This window comes from Copadichromis virginalis, linkage group LG3, assembly GCF_057382275.1.
Source record: "Copadichromis virginalis isolate Kocher_CV1m ecotype Utaka linkage group LG3, C_Virginalis_male_GT1.1, whole genome shotgun sequence".
Classification (NCBI taxonomy): domain Eukaryota; kingdom Metazoa; phylum Chordata; class Actinopteri; order Cichliformes; family Cichlidae; genus Copadichromis; species Copadichromis virginalis.
In genome coordinates, this window is record NC_140620.1 from 49,556,100 (window position 1) to 49,576,142 (window position 20,043).

General features: G+C 41.5%; 1 protein-coding gene across 2 annotated transcripts in view; it reads right to left on the minus strand.

Annotated features, from left to right (window-relative positions):
* The window catches only part of pcxb (pyruvate carboxylase b), a 318,265-nt gene that overhangs the window by 29,962 nt on the left and 268,260 nt on the right, over positions 1–20,043 (minus strand). For both annotated transcript variants that reach the window (XM_085451506.1, XM_085451507.1), the window contains exons 15-19: positions 18,279–18,500; positions 13,381–13,537; positions 10,749–10,989; positions 9,528–9,695; positions 7,853–7,934 (exon numbers count right to left, since the gene is read on the minus strand). In XM_085451506.1, coding sequence (XP_085307632.1) covers positions 7,853–7,934; positions 9,528–9,695; positions 10,749–10,989; positions 13,381–13,537; positions 18,279–18,500 — 870 coding nt within the window. The remainder of the gene's footprint in view (positions 1–7,852; positions 7,935–9,527; positions 9,696–10,748; positions 10,990–13,380; positions 13,538–18,278; positions 18,501–20,043) is intronic.

The following is a 20,043-nucleotide window of genomic DNA, read 5'->3' on the forward strand; positions in this document are numbered from 1 at the left end:
ATTAACGAGCCAAACTTATTACTTCAATAACAGAGACAAGCTTGTACTTTTTAGATTGAAGGAGTACATACTCCAAAGTGTTTGCGTGCCTCCACTGATCTTGGCGGGTAAATGGAGCTACTGTGAAATTAATGTGATATTAATGTGCATGTTGTTGCTCCTCAAATTCAACCGTCTGCCAAGTCAGGCAGTAATTGGGTCAATTTTCTTCTCTTTGTGAACACTTATTTTTAATCTTTCATTTATGCTTCCGTTGTGAAATTATAGTTTGGATTAATACAGTGTGGGGACATGTTCGGCAGCTGAGTGTGATTCAAAGGTCACCGTGGGCGAATCTTTAGCTCCTCCCTAAAATCAGCTGCAGCTGAGCCGCCACACTCAACTTTATATGTGTGGGGGCTTTTAGCTGATGGACAAAGAGACATTTGCAACTTTAAACCACCTAATTTTAAGTCCACCGATTTAAAACGGTGGATACATCAAAGAGGAATGCCCTGTAACCATGGTAATTCAATCACTTCCTGTCAGTGTGAGATCTGGGCGTGAGAAGAGAGGGGGTCCCTGAGCTCTTAGCTTTTTGGAACCGGAGGTCATGGGTAAGGGCTATGACCCCAAAACATAACCTCCTTTATCATAACTTCTGACATGAATGTAACCACAATGCACATAATTAACATCATGTTTTATTAAATAAGACTCAGTGAGCAAACTCAGCTAACACTGATTTAACTGGTTTAGTATTTAACCAACAGTAGAATTGTAATCTCAGCTAACCTAAAGTCTGGTAGGCCACTCTACACCAAGCAAGTTAATGCACGTGTTAGCCCGTCTGCTCTTTTTCCAAGTCTTAATTGCAATTATGCTAAATGGCACATTTCTCACTTCTGTCACACTGCAGGGGATTAACAGACTGTGACCGCCAAAGAATGATGTTTGACTACTAAGGCTTTGACCTAATCAACTCAAATAGTGATTGAAAACGATTTTTTAAACTGGTTTGAATTAATTCCCAAACACGGTGTGACACTTGATATTGTTTAAAAATAAACAAATGATATGTGACTGAGTTATAAGCTGAAATAAGGAGATAATGAAAGGTCAAAACATCATCTTACAAGCTAACATTTCATTTAAAGTGTCAGCAAGTGGACAGGTTTACACACGCCGAATCCGAGTCTCAGTGGAATTTGGGGGGATGAAGATAATCTGCAGTAAGAGTTGAACAATGACACCGTTTGTTGCAAAACATTTAAAGAACTAAGAACATCTTAGTGGCGTCATATTCAACGAGAATGAACCATTCAATATAAGAGAATCTTGTGTGTCATTTCTACAGTTCTTGAAAACATCTTCAACAACTCTGGAGATGTTTTGAAGATCTTCTACACGTCTTTGTCTCACTCTCACACACCCCCCTCTCTCACCCCGCTGCCATAAACCTGCATTTACTTTACTGAAGAAAACGCTAATTTTCCTATAAAAGCGGTTAATTTGGCATCTGTAACCATTTGCTTGCCTAAAAGGTATGAAAACGGGACCCTTTTAAAAGTATGCACATGACTGTTATTGTTAGACAGCTTCAGGATAACGAGACCACCCATGGCCCAGTCCTTGATGGTTTTAATAAATGGTGTGATGAGTCCCGTCTTTAATTAAACATATCCAAAACAAAACATATCATCAGCAACTTTAAAAAAATTTACAACGGTCTGCCATATCTGAGGAAACTCATTTCCACATTGACAAAACTATGATGATTTGATTGCTCTTCTGTTGTCCCTCTATATTTATTTGTAAGGAACAGGAGCTCACAAATTATTAAATGGTCTAACAAGGCCGACTGGCGAGCCACAGCTGAACACATGACACATTGCATGACACATTATTCAGTCAGTAAGTAACACAATGACTGAATTACACTATGTCACTGGCCTTTCAGTTTCTTTGGTCAACACTGTGGTTTATTCTAAACAGAATTAAACTAATAATAGAAAAAAAAAGATATTTCTGAAAGGATTCAGGGTGTCAAGTCCAACAACGGTGCAAAACCCCTGGTCCGGACGGGATTCCCGGCCGCGTCCTCAGGTCATGCGCGGCTCAGCTGGCTGGAGTGTTCATGCACATCTTCAACCTTTCCCTCTCTCTGTCTGTAGTCCCAGCCTGCTTCAAAATGGCCACCGTCGTCCCTGTACCCAAATCCTCCACCATCTCCTCATTGAACGACTGGCGACCTGTAGCCCTGACCCCCATCGTAAGCAAATGCTTCGAGAAGCTGGTCAGGGACTTCATCTGCTCTGCACTACCCGACTCACTGGACCCTCTACAGTTCGCATACCACCACAACAGGTCCACTGATGATGCCATAGCCCTGACACTACACACTGCCCTGTCACACCTGGAGAAGAGAGACACGTATGTGAGGATGCTGTTTGTAGATTACAGCTCAGCATTCAATACCATCGTTCCCTCGAAGCTGGACAGGAAACTGCAGGATCTAGGACTGAGCAGCTCCCTCTGCAGCTGGATCCTTAGCTTCCTGTCTGACAGACGCCAGGTGGTCAGACTGGGCAGCATCACCTCATCCCCCATCACACTGAACACTGGTGCTCCACAGGGGTGTGTACTGAGCCCTCTCCTGTACTCACTCTACACCTACGACTGCACAGCCACTAACAGCTCCAACATCATTGTGAAGTTTGCGGACGACACTACAGTGGTGGGTCTTATCACCAACGGTGATGAGACGGCTTACAGGGAGGAGGTCAGCGCCCTGACCCACTGGTGTCAAGACAACCATCTCACCCTCAACGTCGCAAAGACAAAGGAGTTGATAGTGGACTTCCGGAGGTGCAGAGAAGTACACACCCCCATCACCATCAGCGGCACTGCTGTGGAGAGAGTGAGCAGCTTCCGGTTCCTTGGCGTACACCTGGCTGAGGATCTTACGTGGTCAGTACACACAAACAAAACAGTGAAGAAGGCACAGCAGCGCCTCTTCTTTCTCAGGAGACTGAAAAGATTCGGCATGAGCCCCTGCATCCTCAGGACCTTCTATCACTGTGCCATTGAGAGCATCCTCACTGGATGCATCACCACCTGGTATGGCAACAGCACCGCCTACAACTGCAAAGCTCTCCAGCGAGTAGTGCGGTGCTCTGAACGGATAATTGGAGGTGAGCTTCCCTCCCTCCAAGACATCTACAGGAAGCGCTGCCTGAGGAAAGCGGGGAGGATCATCAAGGACTCCAGTCACCCCAGCCATAAACTGTTCAGACTGCTTCCATCAGGAAGGAGGTTCTGCAGCATCCGGTCCCGTACCAGCAGACTGAGAGACAGCTTTTTCCATCAGGCCATCAGACTGCTGAACACGTCATAGACACCTCAGCTTCACTACTGGAACTTCAACATTATGCACTCCACACTGTATATAAATGCCACTTGTTTTGCACATATTCAACTCTGTATATTTTATATATTTTATTATTATTATTATTTTTTTTTTTACTATTTAATTTGTAAAAATGTGTATACACACACACACACACACACACACACACGTAGGAAAATATTTAGTATACACATCCAGAAATGCATACACTATTATATATTGTACATATATTTATTAGTTTCAGGTTGGCCATTCTTGTATTTTGCTCGTTTGTGTTGTTGTGTTTGCACATCTCTGTTGCTTGTGGGGCTCGCACACAAGAATTTCACTCGCATGTGCTGTGCCAGTGTGCCTGCACATGTGATGTGACAATAAAAGTGATTTGATTTGATTTGATTTGAAACACACTTCAACCAGACCGGTGTGATAAAACAATTGATCACGACCGACTTGCTCCCTCTCTTATATCATATTATTCTTTTGTTATCTTAGCTCCTACTTCGCACTCTCTCGCTTTTACTGTTAATACTTTAGCCAGCTTGCCTTCTTCCCATAGTAATACCATTTTTCTTCAACTACTTTAAAGCATTTTATTCACACAATTGACTTTATTTGGACTTACCAGGTTTAAGTTAATCAAGATTTCTTCATCTAGTTTAATTTTTGCTTAATGCGGCACCTAAATCTTTTGTGTATTTTGGAATAAGTTACATTTCTGAAGCCTGGTGTAGTTCAAATAAAACAATTCGGAGTCTAAATCAACAGCAGCAGCAGCTGCTTCCTGCTGTGTGCCAACATCATCTGGCTCTGTCCTGCAGAACCTGCTCAGTCGACTCCAGCCAGACTGTCTAAAAGACCCCTACAAATTGAAATCTGCAGATGTGCTTCATTCCCAGTAAAAGTCCCAATGATGACTGCCTAACCTGGAGAGAGGTGCTCTAACTCAAGCCAGCCTGCGACTTCAATAGCAAGCAAACAACCAGCTTCAGCTGCCGTATGATCAAACTAATGCCCCTGGTACTCTAAAGACAATTAAGGAAAAAAAATGGTCTGAAAGTCTAAATGACTTTGAATTAGTCTGAAATAATAAACATTCAATCTAAGATTAACTTTGCAATTAATTTTATTCAATAGTAAACTGAGAATCAGACACAAATCTTCATCTGCTCACCCCTTGCTCCTTTTGTACACAGATCCTTGTAAATAAATCCGACACACACGCAACCGTATGACGATAAATCTATAATTAGAACACAAAGGATGATAGGACAAGCTTTTTCCATAATTGAATAGTGTGGACTCGTTTGCTTCACTTGTTCCCCCCTTTTAGGCACCCATGGGAACACACATGTCCATAGATCACTCACACAGATGGCTGCTTGGTAGTGACGAACTGCCATCAATATTCAGCTCATTAGCAGCACAAAATCACTAACAGAGGATACAAACAGACAGACGCATACTTCTGCTTTCATTAATCTATACACACGTTTTGTAGACTGACACACATATACAGTTGTAGCACGCACACACCAGAGGCTGATGAGACGAAGACACAATAACATTGTGGGAGAAAAAACCCAAATACAAGGGTAGATGTAGCAGGTTGGATACATTTAATGCCTCTGCTCAAACGTTTGTCTGGGTTCAGCTGTGAGTGTGTAGGGTTTGACCGTCTACCGCAGTTAACGTATAACCTCTGAGCAGAGCGTCTGCCATTTGTTACTAAATATTTTATCAATTAAATCCAAGCATGATGCACAAGAGAAGGCAGTAAATGCAGTGTCAAATAAACATGAGGACTATTTTAATATGTGTCATCATTCAGCTGCATAACTATGTGTGAATATGTATGACTTTTAAAACGCATGGGTATGTACGCACGTCGCGGCTTACTGCATAAACAAAGAGACAGCATGAAGACAAACAAATTAACCACAGAGCCAATGCTTTGCCATTTCTCTGGGAGAAGGAGATACCAAGAGAGATTTTGAGGGAGACGAAGGGAAAGGACAAGCAGAGGGGGAGTTGGAGGCATGGAAAGTGCAGTTAATTGGTTTGTCGCAGATTGAGAAAGAAGGAAGAGGAGGATGACGAGGGAAGACAATGTAAAAGCAGGGGGAGTAATAGGAAAAGGCATAAGAGCAGAGAGAGGGTGGGAGATCGAATAGGCAGCGCACACTACACTGCACTGATTATTGCTTTGAAAGAGAGATGGAAGAAAGCTGGGAGAGAAGCAGTAAACAGACTAGGGTCAGTGAGGTATGGAAGTGTCAGACAGTGCTTTTCTTGATTACAAATGTAGTAAGATGGGCAAACAGAGAGGGAAAGGGAGAGAGGCACAAAAATCACGCGGTGATGAAAAGAAGACACGAGGCCAAGATGACAGGTATAAAAGAAGCTGGATGTGAGAGGGAGCTGTATGCATAATGCATTTACCAGGGTCACCCCAGGATACAGGATAGAGCACAAGTATGCACAAATGTGTGTGAGACAGTCTGCAAATTGAAATTCCATGAATAACCTGAGAGACTTGAAAAATTCTGGCTTTTGAGTAATGACCTTGTCTTTCTGTTCCCATTTTTTTGGTACTTTATGCTCACAAATTGATATTGTGTCATTAAACCGGACTGCGACAAAATTTCTTTCACTGAAACATTTATGTCGTGCTCTACAATGTTTCCTACTCGAGTCCAAGAACCTGTTGCATCCAGCTGTGGGTTAAATGAGTACTGAGTGAGCAGCAACGATGCAAACAGATTTTCCTTCATGGCTCAAGCCACACATTATGCTGCGAACACAGCACGTCCAAATGGCTCTGCTACTACGTTGCTTTATGAACAAAAATCACTTCCTCTTCTATGAAAGGGTTTTAAATGTGAGTGATCATTGCATTTTGCTGCAGAAACAATAAGCCAAGCAAAGCAGCTCATTCACTTTGAAGGACTCCTTCAGGTACAAACACCACCAACACCTGTGGCGTGCCGACTCGAGTTTGGGTGTAAAAATGTGAACCAAGCCTGTTATTGCCCTAATAAATAATATGTTTTTAAGTTTTAAACTATTTTTCTATATTTATGCTTTCATGGTTTTATGATATGGTCTAATACATTTTCTAAACTAACAGTTTAAGGTGGGTTAATTACTTTAAATGTTAAGCACTGATGTAACCATGTAAAACAAACTAAGGCTTGCTAGATTCTGCATCAGTTTAACAAAAAGTGATTTTATTCACGACAGGAACTGCAGAACCCTCTTCAGACCACGTCTGAGAATACACCAATAAATATGCAAAGCAGGGATGCACATGTGTGTATCACCACAGACTGAGGAGTCTGTGCTTGAGGATAACTGCAATGGGGCTACATAAGAGTCTATGCCAAGCGATCAATGATAAAACTAAGGACAATCACCACACGGCAAAAAACAAGCGATAGAAAATAGTGTGTCACAGAATATCAGGGCGACTACGCCAGTCTATTTAAAACATAATCGCCAATAATTTACCCTACAGTGCCAAACTTCTTATGTTAAGGACAGCTGACAGTGTGCAGTATGAATATCATGTAAACAAAATTAGCTGGGCATTTTAAGGTTCTGAGTAATGGAAATGAGCTATCACATCTGGTTAGCAGAGCTGAGTCAGTATTCCCAACAGCATTACTCCACATAACTGAGCAGCAAACTCCACATCACTTTTAATTCCTTTAACCCGATTCGTTTCCCTTCAATTTTTAAACAGAAGTTTTACGACTGAGTGCGCTAACACATCTTTTCTGCTGCCCTCGCTGTGGGAGGTCACCGAGCCCAGTCGCTGATCAGAGGTGTGGGAGAATATAACATAATGCACAATACAAAGGCCAACAACAAGATATCTGGTACGATGCTGTTTGGGAAAGCAAATCAGTCACTAAGTGTGACATTAAGACATTTTCAGAGAACCTTAAACCCTTGAAACGCTCCAAGGATGCTCCTGATGTGCTTGTGCTGCACATCAGGTTTCAACTTTTAGCAAACTTATGAAATACGACCACCTTAATAATGGCTACTGCTGATATTGTTTATGAAACCATGTGAACCATTTATCTTATGGATCAGAGGAGGAGTTTTTTATTGACCACAGTGGTTTCCTTCTATTTGCTGTCTCCTTTTCTTTACATCGCCCTCTAACAATCGACTGTGTACTGTACATTATCACTGAGCAGAACACACAGGTCTGCCTGACTTTGACTCATGCATCTATTTGTTGATCAATGCCTTTCCTCCTCTGAAGCAGGACACTCAAAAATGTATTCTGAGCTTGATCTCATTAACAATTCCAAGCTGCAGGTGTAGTTTTAAACATTTAGTTACTCATCGCAATACTTACTAGTGCTCCTTTGGCCAAAAATAATTGTAATTCTTTATATGACTTTATTTTTTTTTAAACAACTGACCTGAGAGGCTAATGAGTGTGTGACATACCAGTGTCAAGCTTGGTCCCCTTGGTGCAGGCAACCATGGCTCCCATGCTGGGCTGGGAGGTCATCCCAGCCATGGAGTCAACCTAGAGAGAAACAATCAATATGAATACTGTTTGACCGAAAACCTAATTCATGACCTTTGTAGATCGCCTGTACATGTAGTCCTTCCCAAAGTCTTCAGCTAATTACACTGACCAGGCAGCGTTATGGCCACCTGACCAATATTGTATTGACCCCAGTTTTGCTGCCAAAACAGCCCTGAGCTGTTGAGGCACAGACTCCACTGGACCTCTGAAGGTGTGCTGTGGTCGTGTAAGCTGTCAAGCCTCTATGGATTGGACTAGTTTGTCCAGCACATCCCACAGATGCTCGACTGGACTGAGATCTTGAGAATTTGGAGGCCAAGTCAACGCCTCAAACTCTGTTGTACTCCTCAAACTGTTGCCGAACCATTTTTTGCTTTGCAGCAGTGCACATTAGCCTCAGCCATCAGGGTGTACATGCCTACAGCAACACTTAGCTAGGTTGCATGTATCAAAGTAAGATCCATAATGAATGGCTGGACCAAAAGTTTTCCATGTGAATATTGCCTGAAGCATCACACTGCCAGCTTGACTTCTTCCCATAGTCTATCCTGGTGTCAGGTGTTCCCCATGTAAGTGACACAAGCACCGGGTCCATCCATGTGATGTAAAAGAAAACGCGAGTCATTAAACCAAACCGTTTCATTGCTCCATGGTACAGTACTGATGCTCCTCTGCTCATGTTGTATTCTACATTTCTATCAGAACCAACATTAACTTCTTCAGCACTTTGAGCTCATCTGTTGGATCGAACCACATGGGCCAATCCCCACGTGCATCACTAAGCCTTGACCGCCCGTCACCACAGTTGCTTCCTTTCTGATAGATACTAACAACTGCAGACCGGGACCATCCCACAAGAGCTGCAGTTTTGGAGATGCTCTGACCGAGTCAACACCCAGTCTAGCCATCACACTTCAGTCCTTGTCAAACTCAATCAACTCCTTATGCTTGTCCATTTTTTATGCTTCTAACATCAACTTAGAGGAAAAAATGTTCACTTGTTCTGTAATATATTCCATCCACCTACAGTGGCCGTAATGAAGAGATAATCAGATTTATTCACTTCCCCTATCAGTGGTCAAAACGTTATGCCTGATGAAAGCACAAAGAAAAAGTAATTTTAGCACACTTTATTGCAATTGACAGATAAACCAATGAATACAAATGCTGAGTGGGCGTTTAACCGATCCATGGTGGGCAATCAGTTGTTGCATACGGTGTTACAAAGAACTGAACAGCACAAACAGCAAATAGTAGCCAATTGTTATAATGAATCTGCCCATGCTGGCAGCATGCGTCAGTGATCGCAGTAAGGAAAATGATCCTGGCTTCAGCAACAGTTCCATCTTAATTTCAGTGACATTTCACAATGCAAACTGCAGGAACTGGTAGAAAATTAATGTTTGTTCATGTTGTGAGGATAACTGGCGTGTAGACTGAAATAATTATTTTCTCATTATTTGTCGAATAGCAGTTAGCACTCGCCATATGGCAAGCATCCTATAATGACCCTGATATCAATTTTAAATCAAAGTTATGGAGAAGTCCCACTTTATTAAGTCTCATAGAAGAAACATGTTAAATACGTACCGCCACATCAACTACATCAGCACCAGCTTCAGCGCAGGCCAGCATGGCAGCAACACCAGCTCCAGCTGTGTCGTGCGTGTGCACATGGATGGGTACGTCTGGGAAGCGGTCCCTCAGAGCGCTGATCAGAAGCTTACTGGCTTCTGGCTTCAGCAGGCCGGCCATATCCTGGTGGGAGATGGAGGGGAGAAAGGTTATAGGTCTGAGGAATACATGCAACGCACTCATTAGCACAACAGAACGAAGAGTCACATTTTCTACACTCATTATGAAGTGTAAATTATAACTGATATTAATACAAATCGCAGGCAGAGCTTAGATGTTTAGTTGTGCTCCCTTTGATGATCATTGCACTTCAAGAAATTATTATATATGCCGGTTTCCTCCTTTAAAAGTTAACCTCATTAGCTCTGCCAGCTTTTTATGAGATTGTCACAGCTGCGTGTGATGGTGCACACTGTGGCAGAGTGCGAGTTTATCATTTCACGTTTAAAAATATTCGGTCATGCCTGAATGAAGAAATTAATTCATTGTGAGCATTATCAGTCTATTCATTTAGATAAGAAGCTCAAATATACAAGTTAATTTAATTGAAGCAAGCTGAAAACCTTCAGCTGCGTTCAACAGTTCACTTGTGAGAGTAACTCAATGTGTCACTTTAAATCCATGTGCGAGGTGTGTATGCTGTGGACACTGGTTATTGATGGCTGGATATTAAACATTAATTTCCATACTAATGGCACCAAATGTAACAGCATCAGAAAAAGATCAGTACTGTAGATGCAGAATATTACAGTTTGCTCACATGATGAAATATTGGTCAGTTTTCAAGTTCTCGAATTAGTCAAGCCAAAGGAGCTTTACCATCAACACAAAAGATATTTGCATTCAAGTGCTAGTTGAACTGTACACCACCCATGTTATCCAGCTAGACAAGGTTTAGTTTGTAGTTTAAGCGCCAATCATGATGTACAGAACTTACACATACAACTGCTGGTGTAAGAAGAGAGCATGTGTGCATCTGAAGATGAAAGCCTTCATAAAAGCTCTTCACCTGATACTATTTATGTTATTTATGTCTGGAAGCAAACTGGCAAGGATTTCCACACAGGAGCAAAGCAAGTGCCAAAAACTTTAGATTTTCAGAGGGAAGGAAAAGATGGCCTGTGCAGCTGCCAAAGTTGAGTAGCACTAAACCGCTCCCAGGTCTTATTTACTTACCTTGATAGATAGGATGTGAGTTCCAGCTTTGACAAGCTCATCTGCCAGTTTGACATAGTATTCCAGAGAGTACTTCTGCCTCATTGGGTCAGACACGTCACCTGTGTAGGAGATGGCAGCTTCAACTACGCCACCTGCTGCTCCAGCAGCCTCCATACCCAGCACCATGTTAGGCAGGTAGTTCAGAGAATCGAAGACACGGAAGATGTCCATGCCGTTCTCCTTGGCCACCTCGCAGAACCTTATGGTGGGAGCGGGAGAGGCGATCGTGTTAGTCGACCCACACAAACTGTAGTGTTTTTAAATGTTAATTGTAATCAGGTCATGGATGCTGTCAGGACTGCCTGTACACGGTGAGATTATCACACAGTCTCACTCACACATACATAATGAGTTCGTCTTCATGCACAGTGTACTCCAGATAATGGTGCACATCCGGGTAGGGATAAGCGGTTTATATCCGTCTCCATATCGGCACTCATAAATATTGCTGTACCTGAGTAAATACAATATTCCCACTATTTTCATGAAAAGTACGCTTACACAGCCCACAGGAGCTCACAATGACTGGAGAGAAATGTATAGCCGCCTCATTATCCGAGCTGCTAGTGGTAAATCCCTCCTATTATTGCCTTGGCCTCGGTATCTTAATCAGGTTTTTCATAAACAGGGTGAGTACGTACTGTAGCTGTGCTACTGTGAATGCAGTATTTACACAGACTGAGAGCTTTTATTTTGGCAAATAAACAAATACGCATTGTGTGTTCATTTGTGCCACAAGAGGATTAGCTGTCAAACGTCTGTGTCCAGTCTTTATTTAGAAATACAGTACAATGTATACAAGCGCTGTCTAGTCTATGCTATCTGGCGCCAAATGGAAAAAAACACTGCATTGCCCTAGATATCCAACTCAGAGCTGAAGTGATCATCATTCATGCAATGCAGGAGGATAAGTTTTGTTGTTAAGAAGTTCATAAAGTCCTAATCTAGTAAGCAATCATATGACCCCTTCATTTCTTTAGGCCGCAAACATTTCACATCCCTCTCCCTCCAAAGTGTACTATGACCCTGTAAAAGAATTTAAATCAATTAAATAGAACGGAATTACTCTTTTGATTTGATTTAGCTAATGAAGACGCTTAGGTCACTTGGCTGTTAGCCGCTGCACTGAAAACATTGCGGGTGAGGGAGTGAGCGTGTAAGCGGGATGGAAAGGGAGCCGGGCAAACAGATCAAAGTCATTAATCACAATGATGTGCAAATTTTCGATGGCACTCTCCCTATGGGACGCAGACTGAAGAGGGAGACGAGGACCAGGAGGAACAGAAAGAAAGGGGGAGTTAAAAGGAAGATAAGAAGTGTATTATGCAGGGAGACGAATGGAAGCATAAAAATGGGAGTTATGAGTGGGGATAAATGATTGGTGTATGGAAAGGAGGGTTAGAGTAGACGTGTAAGGATAGGGTAGTTGTGTGATCCAGGCTCTAATATTTGTGTATGCACTGCAGGTGTGTAAGCTTGTATATATATTACTCATGCACATCAACAAAGTAAGCTTGTCAATCCATCTGGAAAAGAACTGCAGGCGTGTCGGTGCATGTGTGGAGGTAGTGCAATATTCATGGCCCTAAGTGCATTACTAATATACAGCTGTATCAATGATGTGTACCTCGGTAAGCATGCCGAGAGACAACAGGAACACATCAACCAACTGACATGATTAAATGTGAGTAAATTGTGTGGTTTGTGGCTAGCCACCGTACGGTGCATCTAATTAGATATATCGAGAGGAGAAGCAACTGTGCTGGAAGGCTAGGTTGGACATGTCCAGCTTTTATTTTGTAGGCGCACTACTGCTGGGTAGATGCTATAACATAATTATTACAAACACAAGTAGCTATAAAACATCCCTAATGTCATTAACTTGAGCTTCAAGAAGCTAACTGCTGAAAAGGTTGGAAAACAGCATGAAATATGAAGCTCGTCTCATAAAGCTGTCAGAAACAGTGTCATCGTATGTTGATTAATTTTTATCGATATGGGAAATCTAAATTATATATGACACTTAGGCAACTGTTCTTAAAAATTTAAAAAGCCAATGTGGTGTAAGAGTGCTGTGCAAATTTTATATGAGCATTGGGGAGTATATTCACTTTTCAGAGGTGGAAAAGAGTGGAAAAGGCTGTGCAAGTGTACAAAACAAAATCTACAAAGATGATTCTGTAACAAAAGGATGTAACCAAAACTCACAAAAGGTTTACAGAAAACACATTTTGTTATTTTGAAATCATTTCTCAATTCCAAACTACATCATGAGCAGAAAAGAATGAAAAATATGTGAATATGATTAAAATGTCTTCCTCCAAAGAAGCAGACACCTTTCTAAAATGTTCTTTAATAATATTTCTCCAGCCTTTTTGAAGGTCTTTGAAAGTTTGTCGTTGGACATCGTTTTGATTTTTTACTTATTTTCAGTTCAGTCTTCGGACCGTACCATTTCACAGGAACTTTAGGGAGGAACTGGTGTTGTGTCTGCACACCTTGCCTTAAAAATTTTAATGGACATATTTGGATTCAGAATACACATATTCATAGTAAACCTGAATAATCTGAAAATGTGCGCGTCACTCACTTAAAGACCGCGTTGTCAGGGTAGTTGGTGTAGCCCACGGCGTTGGCTCCTCTCAGCAGCATCTGAAACGGGACATTTGGGATCAAAGCCCTCAGCTCCTGCAGCCTCTTCCAGGGACACTCCGATAGGAATCGCATGGCCACGTCAAAGGTAGCACCTACAGACACGCACAGGTTACACTTTACGTCAGCTCTCATCTTTCACCCCGACTTTGATCTCAAAATCAAAAAAAAATTATATTTCAAACTTCTCCCATTACCCACAAACACATGCAGATTTAAAACAGTAATGGCTGCTCAGATGAAATATCCGATGATAGCTTCACATACTGTTCATTCAAACATATTCATTTTTTTTTAAGTCACTTTAAAAATCTAAGAAATGTTGCAGTGGTAGACGCAAAAAGGAGAGATAGCAATCCGCTCATTTCCCTTTCTGGGGGAGTAGATTAGCGAATCTCATACCCGTTTATCATATCAGCCAGAAATATTGAAGCCTCCAGTGATATTCTGCTGATCCAACACTGTCATCATTAAATTTCATTTTCTGAACACTCATATGTTTAGACACGGAGAGAATACCAAGTATAAGTGCTTGTTCCTTACTCTAAGATGTAAGGATTGCCAAGGAAAAACCCGCCTCTTCATAATTTTTAAAGAGATTTGGGATGGGGGGGGATTTTAACCAATGTCAGCATCTCTTAAACCAATAGCTTGGAGCGGAAATGACTTCAAGCAATCCTGTGATGTTAAACATACTAGTATGAATGTTTCATTGCACGTGAGATAGCAAAACATGATGCTGGGTGAGCAATTCATCTGGGACGGCAGAATGTACTCTGATAATTTGATAACGCAAATGAAGACTGACAGCTGGTCTCACACGCAGGACGTTAGGCAGGAAAATGTTGCAGCCTGCCTGTTTTGGGTTGTATTTTGGAAAGAAAGGCTTTCACTCAGAGTTGAATGTGTGCCCAAAAAAACCAAACAAAACCAAACCAAAAAAAAAGATAGAAAAAAGCCCTCTATCAAAATTCTTGTAGTACTACAGTACCCTGAATTAAAGCTGAAAGTCTGCACTTCAATCACTTCTTCATTGTCTGATTTAAAATCCACTGTGGTGGCATACAGAGGAAATAAAGTACCATTGTTTAAATACCAATAGATCCAACTATACATAAGGATGATTAATATCCATGTGAATTACTGAGTTACATAAACCAATGTCAGCATTTATCGTTTTTGCCTGCGCGCGCAATACGGCCTTGATGTAACATTGATTCAGTTTTTACGTCCTCTGAGATTCCACTTTGTTACTGTAGTTTGCTCGAGCCACCTTTGTGCAGTCAACTCTCTCCCGCTCGTACCGACAAACTGCTTGCATGCCCGAAAACCTGCGAGACGCCTGATTACACAACTGCTTGTGTAATGAACAAGATCCAAATAGCAGCATGATGGCATAGAGCAATTAAGAATCTACTTTTTTGTGTCCCCATCTGATAAATTTCCCAAGTGTAAAATAGTTGAGGAAACCATATAGACGCATTATGTGACCCAGTTCATTTTACTGCATCTTTGCTGGTGTGGGGAGGAATGCTATATCAGGAAAGGACTTAATCCTCAAAGGGCTTTCACAGGCTTAATCTCTTCAATGATTCATTCTGCCTCTAAGCAGCTGAAACATGTGAAAGCAATATTCCCCATCTAAGACCACTGTGTTAAAAAAAACAAAAACATTCCTACATAGGGACATTAAGTAAGGGTAAGAGAATTCAATATTCACACGATCGTCTCGCTTTAGCATAGATGAGTAATATTTTTCACCTCTGATCTCTCTGTAACAAAAGTGCACTGTACAGGGACGCCTTCTTAAGGCAGGCCTGGTCGTCATTTCTCCAGTGGTTATTAAGTGATTTACGAGGAGCTGTTTAGAGGTACTTTTACAAGCGGCCGCTGTGGGACGGTGGGTGCTAGAGCCAACCTTTTAACTGCACGTAGTCCAATTTGTTTTCCACCCTAAATCGATATGAGGTGAGGAAACAAGGCTGGCAACTAGTCAGTCTGGGAACTTTGGATTTTAAAAACAGTGAGGATGAAAAGGTGCAACATATTTTATCTGAAGAGAAATCCACTCATCTTGGCACGCACTACTTGGCCTGTGAGTGACTTGCTTCTATAAAGTCTTATGTGACCTCAGAGATCTTTTCAGTCAGGACCACTTTAGCTAAAACAGGATTGTTATTGCCATCTGTAGTCATTTGTATTTTGTTGTACTGCTGTGTCCTGGGAAGTCTCCGCCCTTTCATGAACGGGTGGGTAGAGGATACTATCCTGAAAGCTTTCACCTAGCTGCCGTCTTACCGCTGCTTTCCTCTCGCACATATAAAGGATGGCATCGCCGCCCCAAATCAGAAAAAGGTTTCAATGGCAAAAGATGAGACTGACTACGAAAAAGGAGCGCTGTGGTCGAAGGTGGTTGTAAAGTCGTCGCTTAATTCTCAGTAAAATATCACTGCAGTTTAAGGTTTGTTTTGAGGTTTCACATTTTTAGAGGCATTCAAACGAAAAGCTGTGGGGAAAAAAAAAAAAAAAAAAAAAAAAAATAAAGATCCTGATGTTGGGTTTGAAACCAACACTGACCCCTCTCGAGCAAAAGCACCAAACTGAACATCTTGTGTCAAAATATTTGGTGACGGATTCTTCATTGCGCTCTAAACGCTGTGTCGTTACTGCAAAACTGGCTTAATCAACATTAATTAATATGGAGAAGATGACACTCGGTGAAGTTACAGGAAGCTTTCAGGGGAGTGTCTCTTTTTAGAATGAAATCTGCCTTTAAGTGTTTAAATAATTATGAGAAAGTACCGTGCAGTTTTCTCTGACTCATAACCATATCACGCAGGAAGCACTGAGGCCTCAAGAGGACCCACTAGCAGATTACCTTTCTCTTCCAATTCAAGTTTTCTTAACAGAGAGAAATCAATCTTACGCTCCTCAGCTCATAATATCAGCTTATTGACAGAATATCAGTAGTTGTGTAAACTTTCCCAGCCCACATTCAACCTCCGACTTCAGCGATCTGCTATTACAGATCTGAGGTTTGAGGTTTCTTCCTGTTAAAAGGGAGTTTTTCCTTCCCCCTGTCGCCAAAGCACTTCCTCAAAGGGGGTCGTCTGATTGTTGGGGTTTTCTCCGTTTTGTAGGGGCTTTACCTTATAATAGAGCCAACTGTTGATGTGATTTGCTGCTGTGTGCATTTTTAACTGATTTATTCTAAATTTATGAGAATGCATTAATTTATGGAAGACATAATTACACACTCTACCTTTAAGAATCACTACATTCTAAATAAACCAATGTGTAAAATGGAAATGACATCTTTATATGATCTTACTATGTTGTTTGAATTGCCACTGCTGTAGCCAGGCCTTTTTTAAATGTACATCACACTATTCAACCTATACAAAGACTTTCAGCTCTTCAGCTTGCTTTGAAACAGTCCAATGGGTCAATGTTTTAGACTTTTAAAGCCCACATTAACTGTCTGCTCAGAAAAGGATGTTCTCTTCGATGTTTGACCATAAAAATGGCCTCAAAGCATGCTGTGTCTTTTCTCTTTTCAACTGTTTGACATCGTCCTCATTTCTGGAACACGAAACGTTCTGTGCAGACGCGTCCAAGCCATTTCTAAAAAAAAGGATTTACCAGAGCTTCTGAAAGGCTTGACAACTGCGCCGCTCAAACACAGCCAAACTGAATTTATATCCTCTTTCTTCGGTCAGTCTCATAATAACACCACAATATTCCGGGTGATGGAAGCCAGGAAGCATTTAAGCCCTTTTTATTGAAATATCTACTCAGTAATTGACTTTTGCTATAGCCTTTTTATCTGTCCAAACATGAAGTAAGTAGACAGTTGCTTAATGTGAGATCAGCTCAAAGCGCTCTCCCACAGTAATGAAATATATTGCTTTTCCCTTAACTGGTGCACCATGATCAGTTTCCAAGAGGAATTTAATCTCAGAAAGGGTTTATAACTCCAAAGAGTTTTCACCAGAGACTCTTTCATGTCTTTTTTTCCCACCTCATTCTGTTCAACCAGCATTTAGCCAACCGGCCACTAAAACAGGACCTGAAATAGCGAAAGGCATTTGTTGTTTACTTCTTTGTTCTTCTGATCTCCTCAATCACGGTCGTTTTCTATATAATTTAGCATTAAATTGAATGTTTCAACCTCGAGAGCTTCTCTGGGCATATCCTTCCTGTGAATGTGTGTGCCCTAAGTGTTCTAACGGGTGAATGTACTCTTTGAAACCAGTTCGTAACAATTGCACTTCACACAGGACCGTTATCAAGAAGTGCTGATAATTGGTCACGTAGCCAGCTGTTCAAGCATGCTGCTCGCATTTTTGCTTCAATTTCAGAGTAATTGCATATTATACAGGGACACTATTGGACTGCGCACGCTTCAAGAAGTTTCAATAACGTGTGATTTTCTCTATTCATTGAAGAGTAGGCAAAAGGTACAATCACTGTCTATTGAGGGAACTTGCTGGGGACTCTGTTTTGGAAGAACAGGTGGAAGAATTAGATTGTTTTCAGTGACACAAGTTTCACAGGTCAAACCGGAAAAAGTACGAGACGCAATGAATGACGATCACAGCAGGAGTGCGGGGAGAATAGAAAGGAGAGGCACTGATGACGAGATGCAATAAAATAGCAGGTCGAAAGGTTTTGTTTAACTAGATAGCCAGCAAACCACTACTGCCTATGGGAGATCAAACATTACAGCTCAGTTATTTTTAACTTCATTCAGCGTCATACAAAGGACATTTTTAGGGGCGAAAAGGGCAACAAAAGTGGACGAGTTTATCGTAACGTGACGACCAGGAAGCTTACCTCCCCAGTTCTCCAAGCTAAAAAGGTTGCTAAAGTTGTGGCTGACAAATGGCGAGATCTTCTTCAGGTCATGGGTCCGAACCCTGGTAGCCAGGAGAGACTGGTGAGCGTCCCTGAATGTGGTGTCCATCAGCAGGAGGCCTTTGTGGGCACGGACAGCCTTGGCAAATCCTTCAGGACCATCACGCAACAGCACGTCACGGAAACCTACAGGAGGGTCACCTGATAGTGGGGAAAGGGAAAGAGCACGTTAATGAGGAGAGCAACACTGAAGAGAAGGCAAAAGGAAAAGCTTTAATGATAATATAGCTCTATGTGATGAATATTAATCAGATGTTTGAAGATTTTTTTTTATTCCACCACACATACGTCTATGAACTGAAAATGGATTGATGTAATGAAAAATGTAAAATAAAAATTATTTACACATCACAGGGTTGCACTTATAGCAGTGCAGAGCAAAGAGGGTTTCATTTGATTCAAACAGGGTAAAGACACAACGTGTAAGCACCCCTTTTTAGTCTTTGTGTATCGACTTTAAAAAACAGACAGTATGTGGCAAGTTAACAGATTTACACCCGTTTAACAAGTAAACAGTTTGCACATGTACTCTATGAACATGGAGTTTTCTCTTAAGTTGTGCCATTAGCAGGTCTGGCAGTTGTCATAACGTCTACTAATGAGGTAATGGCATCTCTCAATGCTGCGCCTATCACCCACAGCTCAGGAGATCAGCTATAAAAGAATTCACGAATATAAGCTCAGCAGCTGGCTTATTAGACACACCACCCACCAATTTGTGAAAATGGTTTGCTCTTGCTGACAGTGATTCCTACGGCTATGGTTTTATATAGAAACTAAGATGCTACCTTAAGTAAAACAGAAGTGACACAGCTTCGTACAACATGTTGCCAGCTTAGAGTTAACTTCTAGGATGGTTCCTAGTTTGCCCGTCACGTCTCCTCCTTCTCAGTCCTTCGTTTTCTGGAATGTGCCCATGATTTTAGGTCTCGGATCAAAAAAGCAAATTCTGCTTTTGCAAATTTGACAATGCAGTCAATATTTAGCCCTGACTTGCAGCCTGTACAGGCTGTACCGTGTCTCCCTGCCACAATATACTTGCTAAATAGCTATAAATGTTTAACAAGTATATCGTGTACCATGTTTAGTGCCTGAGGCTTGTTTGTGAGCATCTAACAGTTTGTAATTAGTATGTGTTCATAAATGAGTTTGAGGTTAATTTTGGTTTGTATACTTCTCTTGGTACCACCAATGACTTTGATGGTGACTCATCTATTAACTGAGATATTTCAGTCTTTCGGGACACAGAAATTCCAGCTAACAGATGAACTCTTAACAGGAAAACAGCATCACATCCATTAAGAGTGCTTTTTAAATCTTGCACGGTCTAATCCCAGAGGGACCCGAGATGAAGACTGTTGGACATGCTGGCAGTGTTTAAGTGTTTCTGGTTAGCTCACAAGACTATAATGTCACATACAGCATTGAAACATAACACAACTGCTAAAATCATCCACAAGGAGAGAGAAAAATTGATGCTGGCATTTCCAGTTTATTACAGCTTAGTGGTCCTCAAAACAAACATCACATACCCCTGGCTCTACGCCGCTATAACCAACCTTCTATCCTAATCTTTTTCTCTTTGCTTTGCAATTAAACACAGGCACAACCCAAGGTATTAAAATACTGGAAGCACAATTTGGACCTATTTTTGCTGTGCTGTGTACAATCATCAATCAAAAAC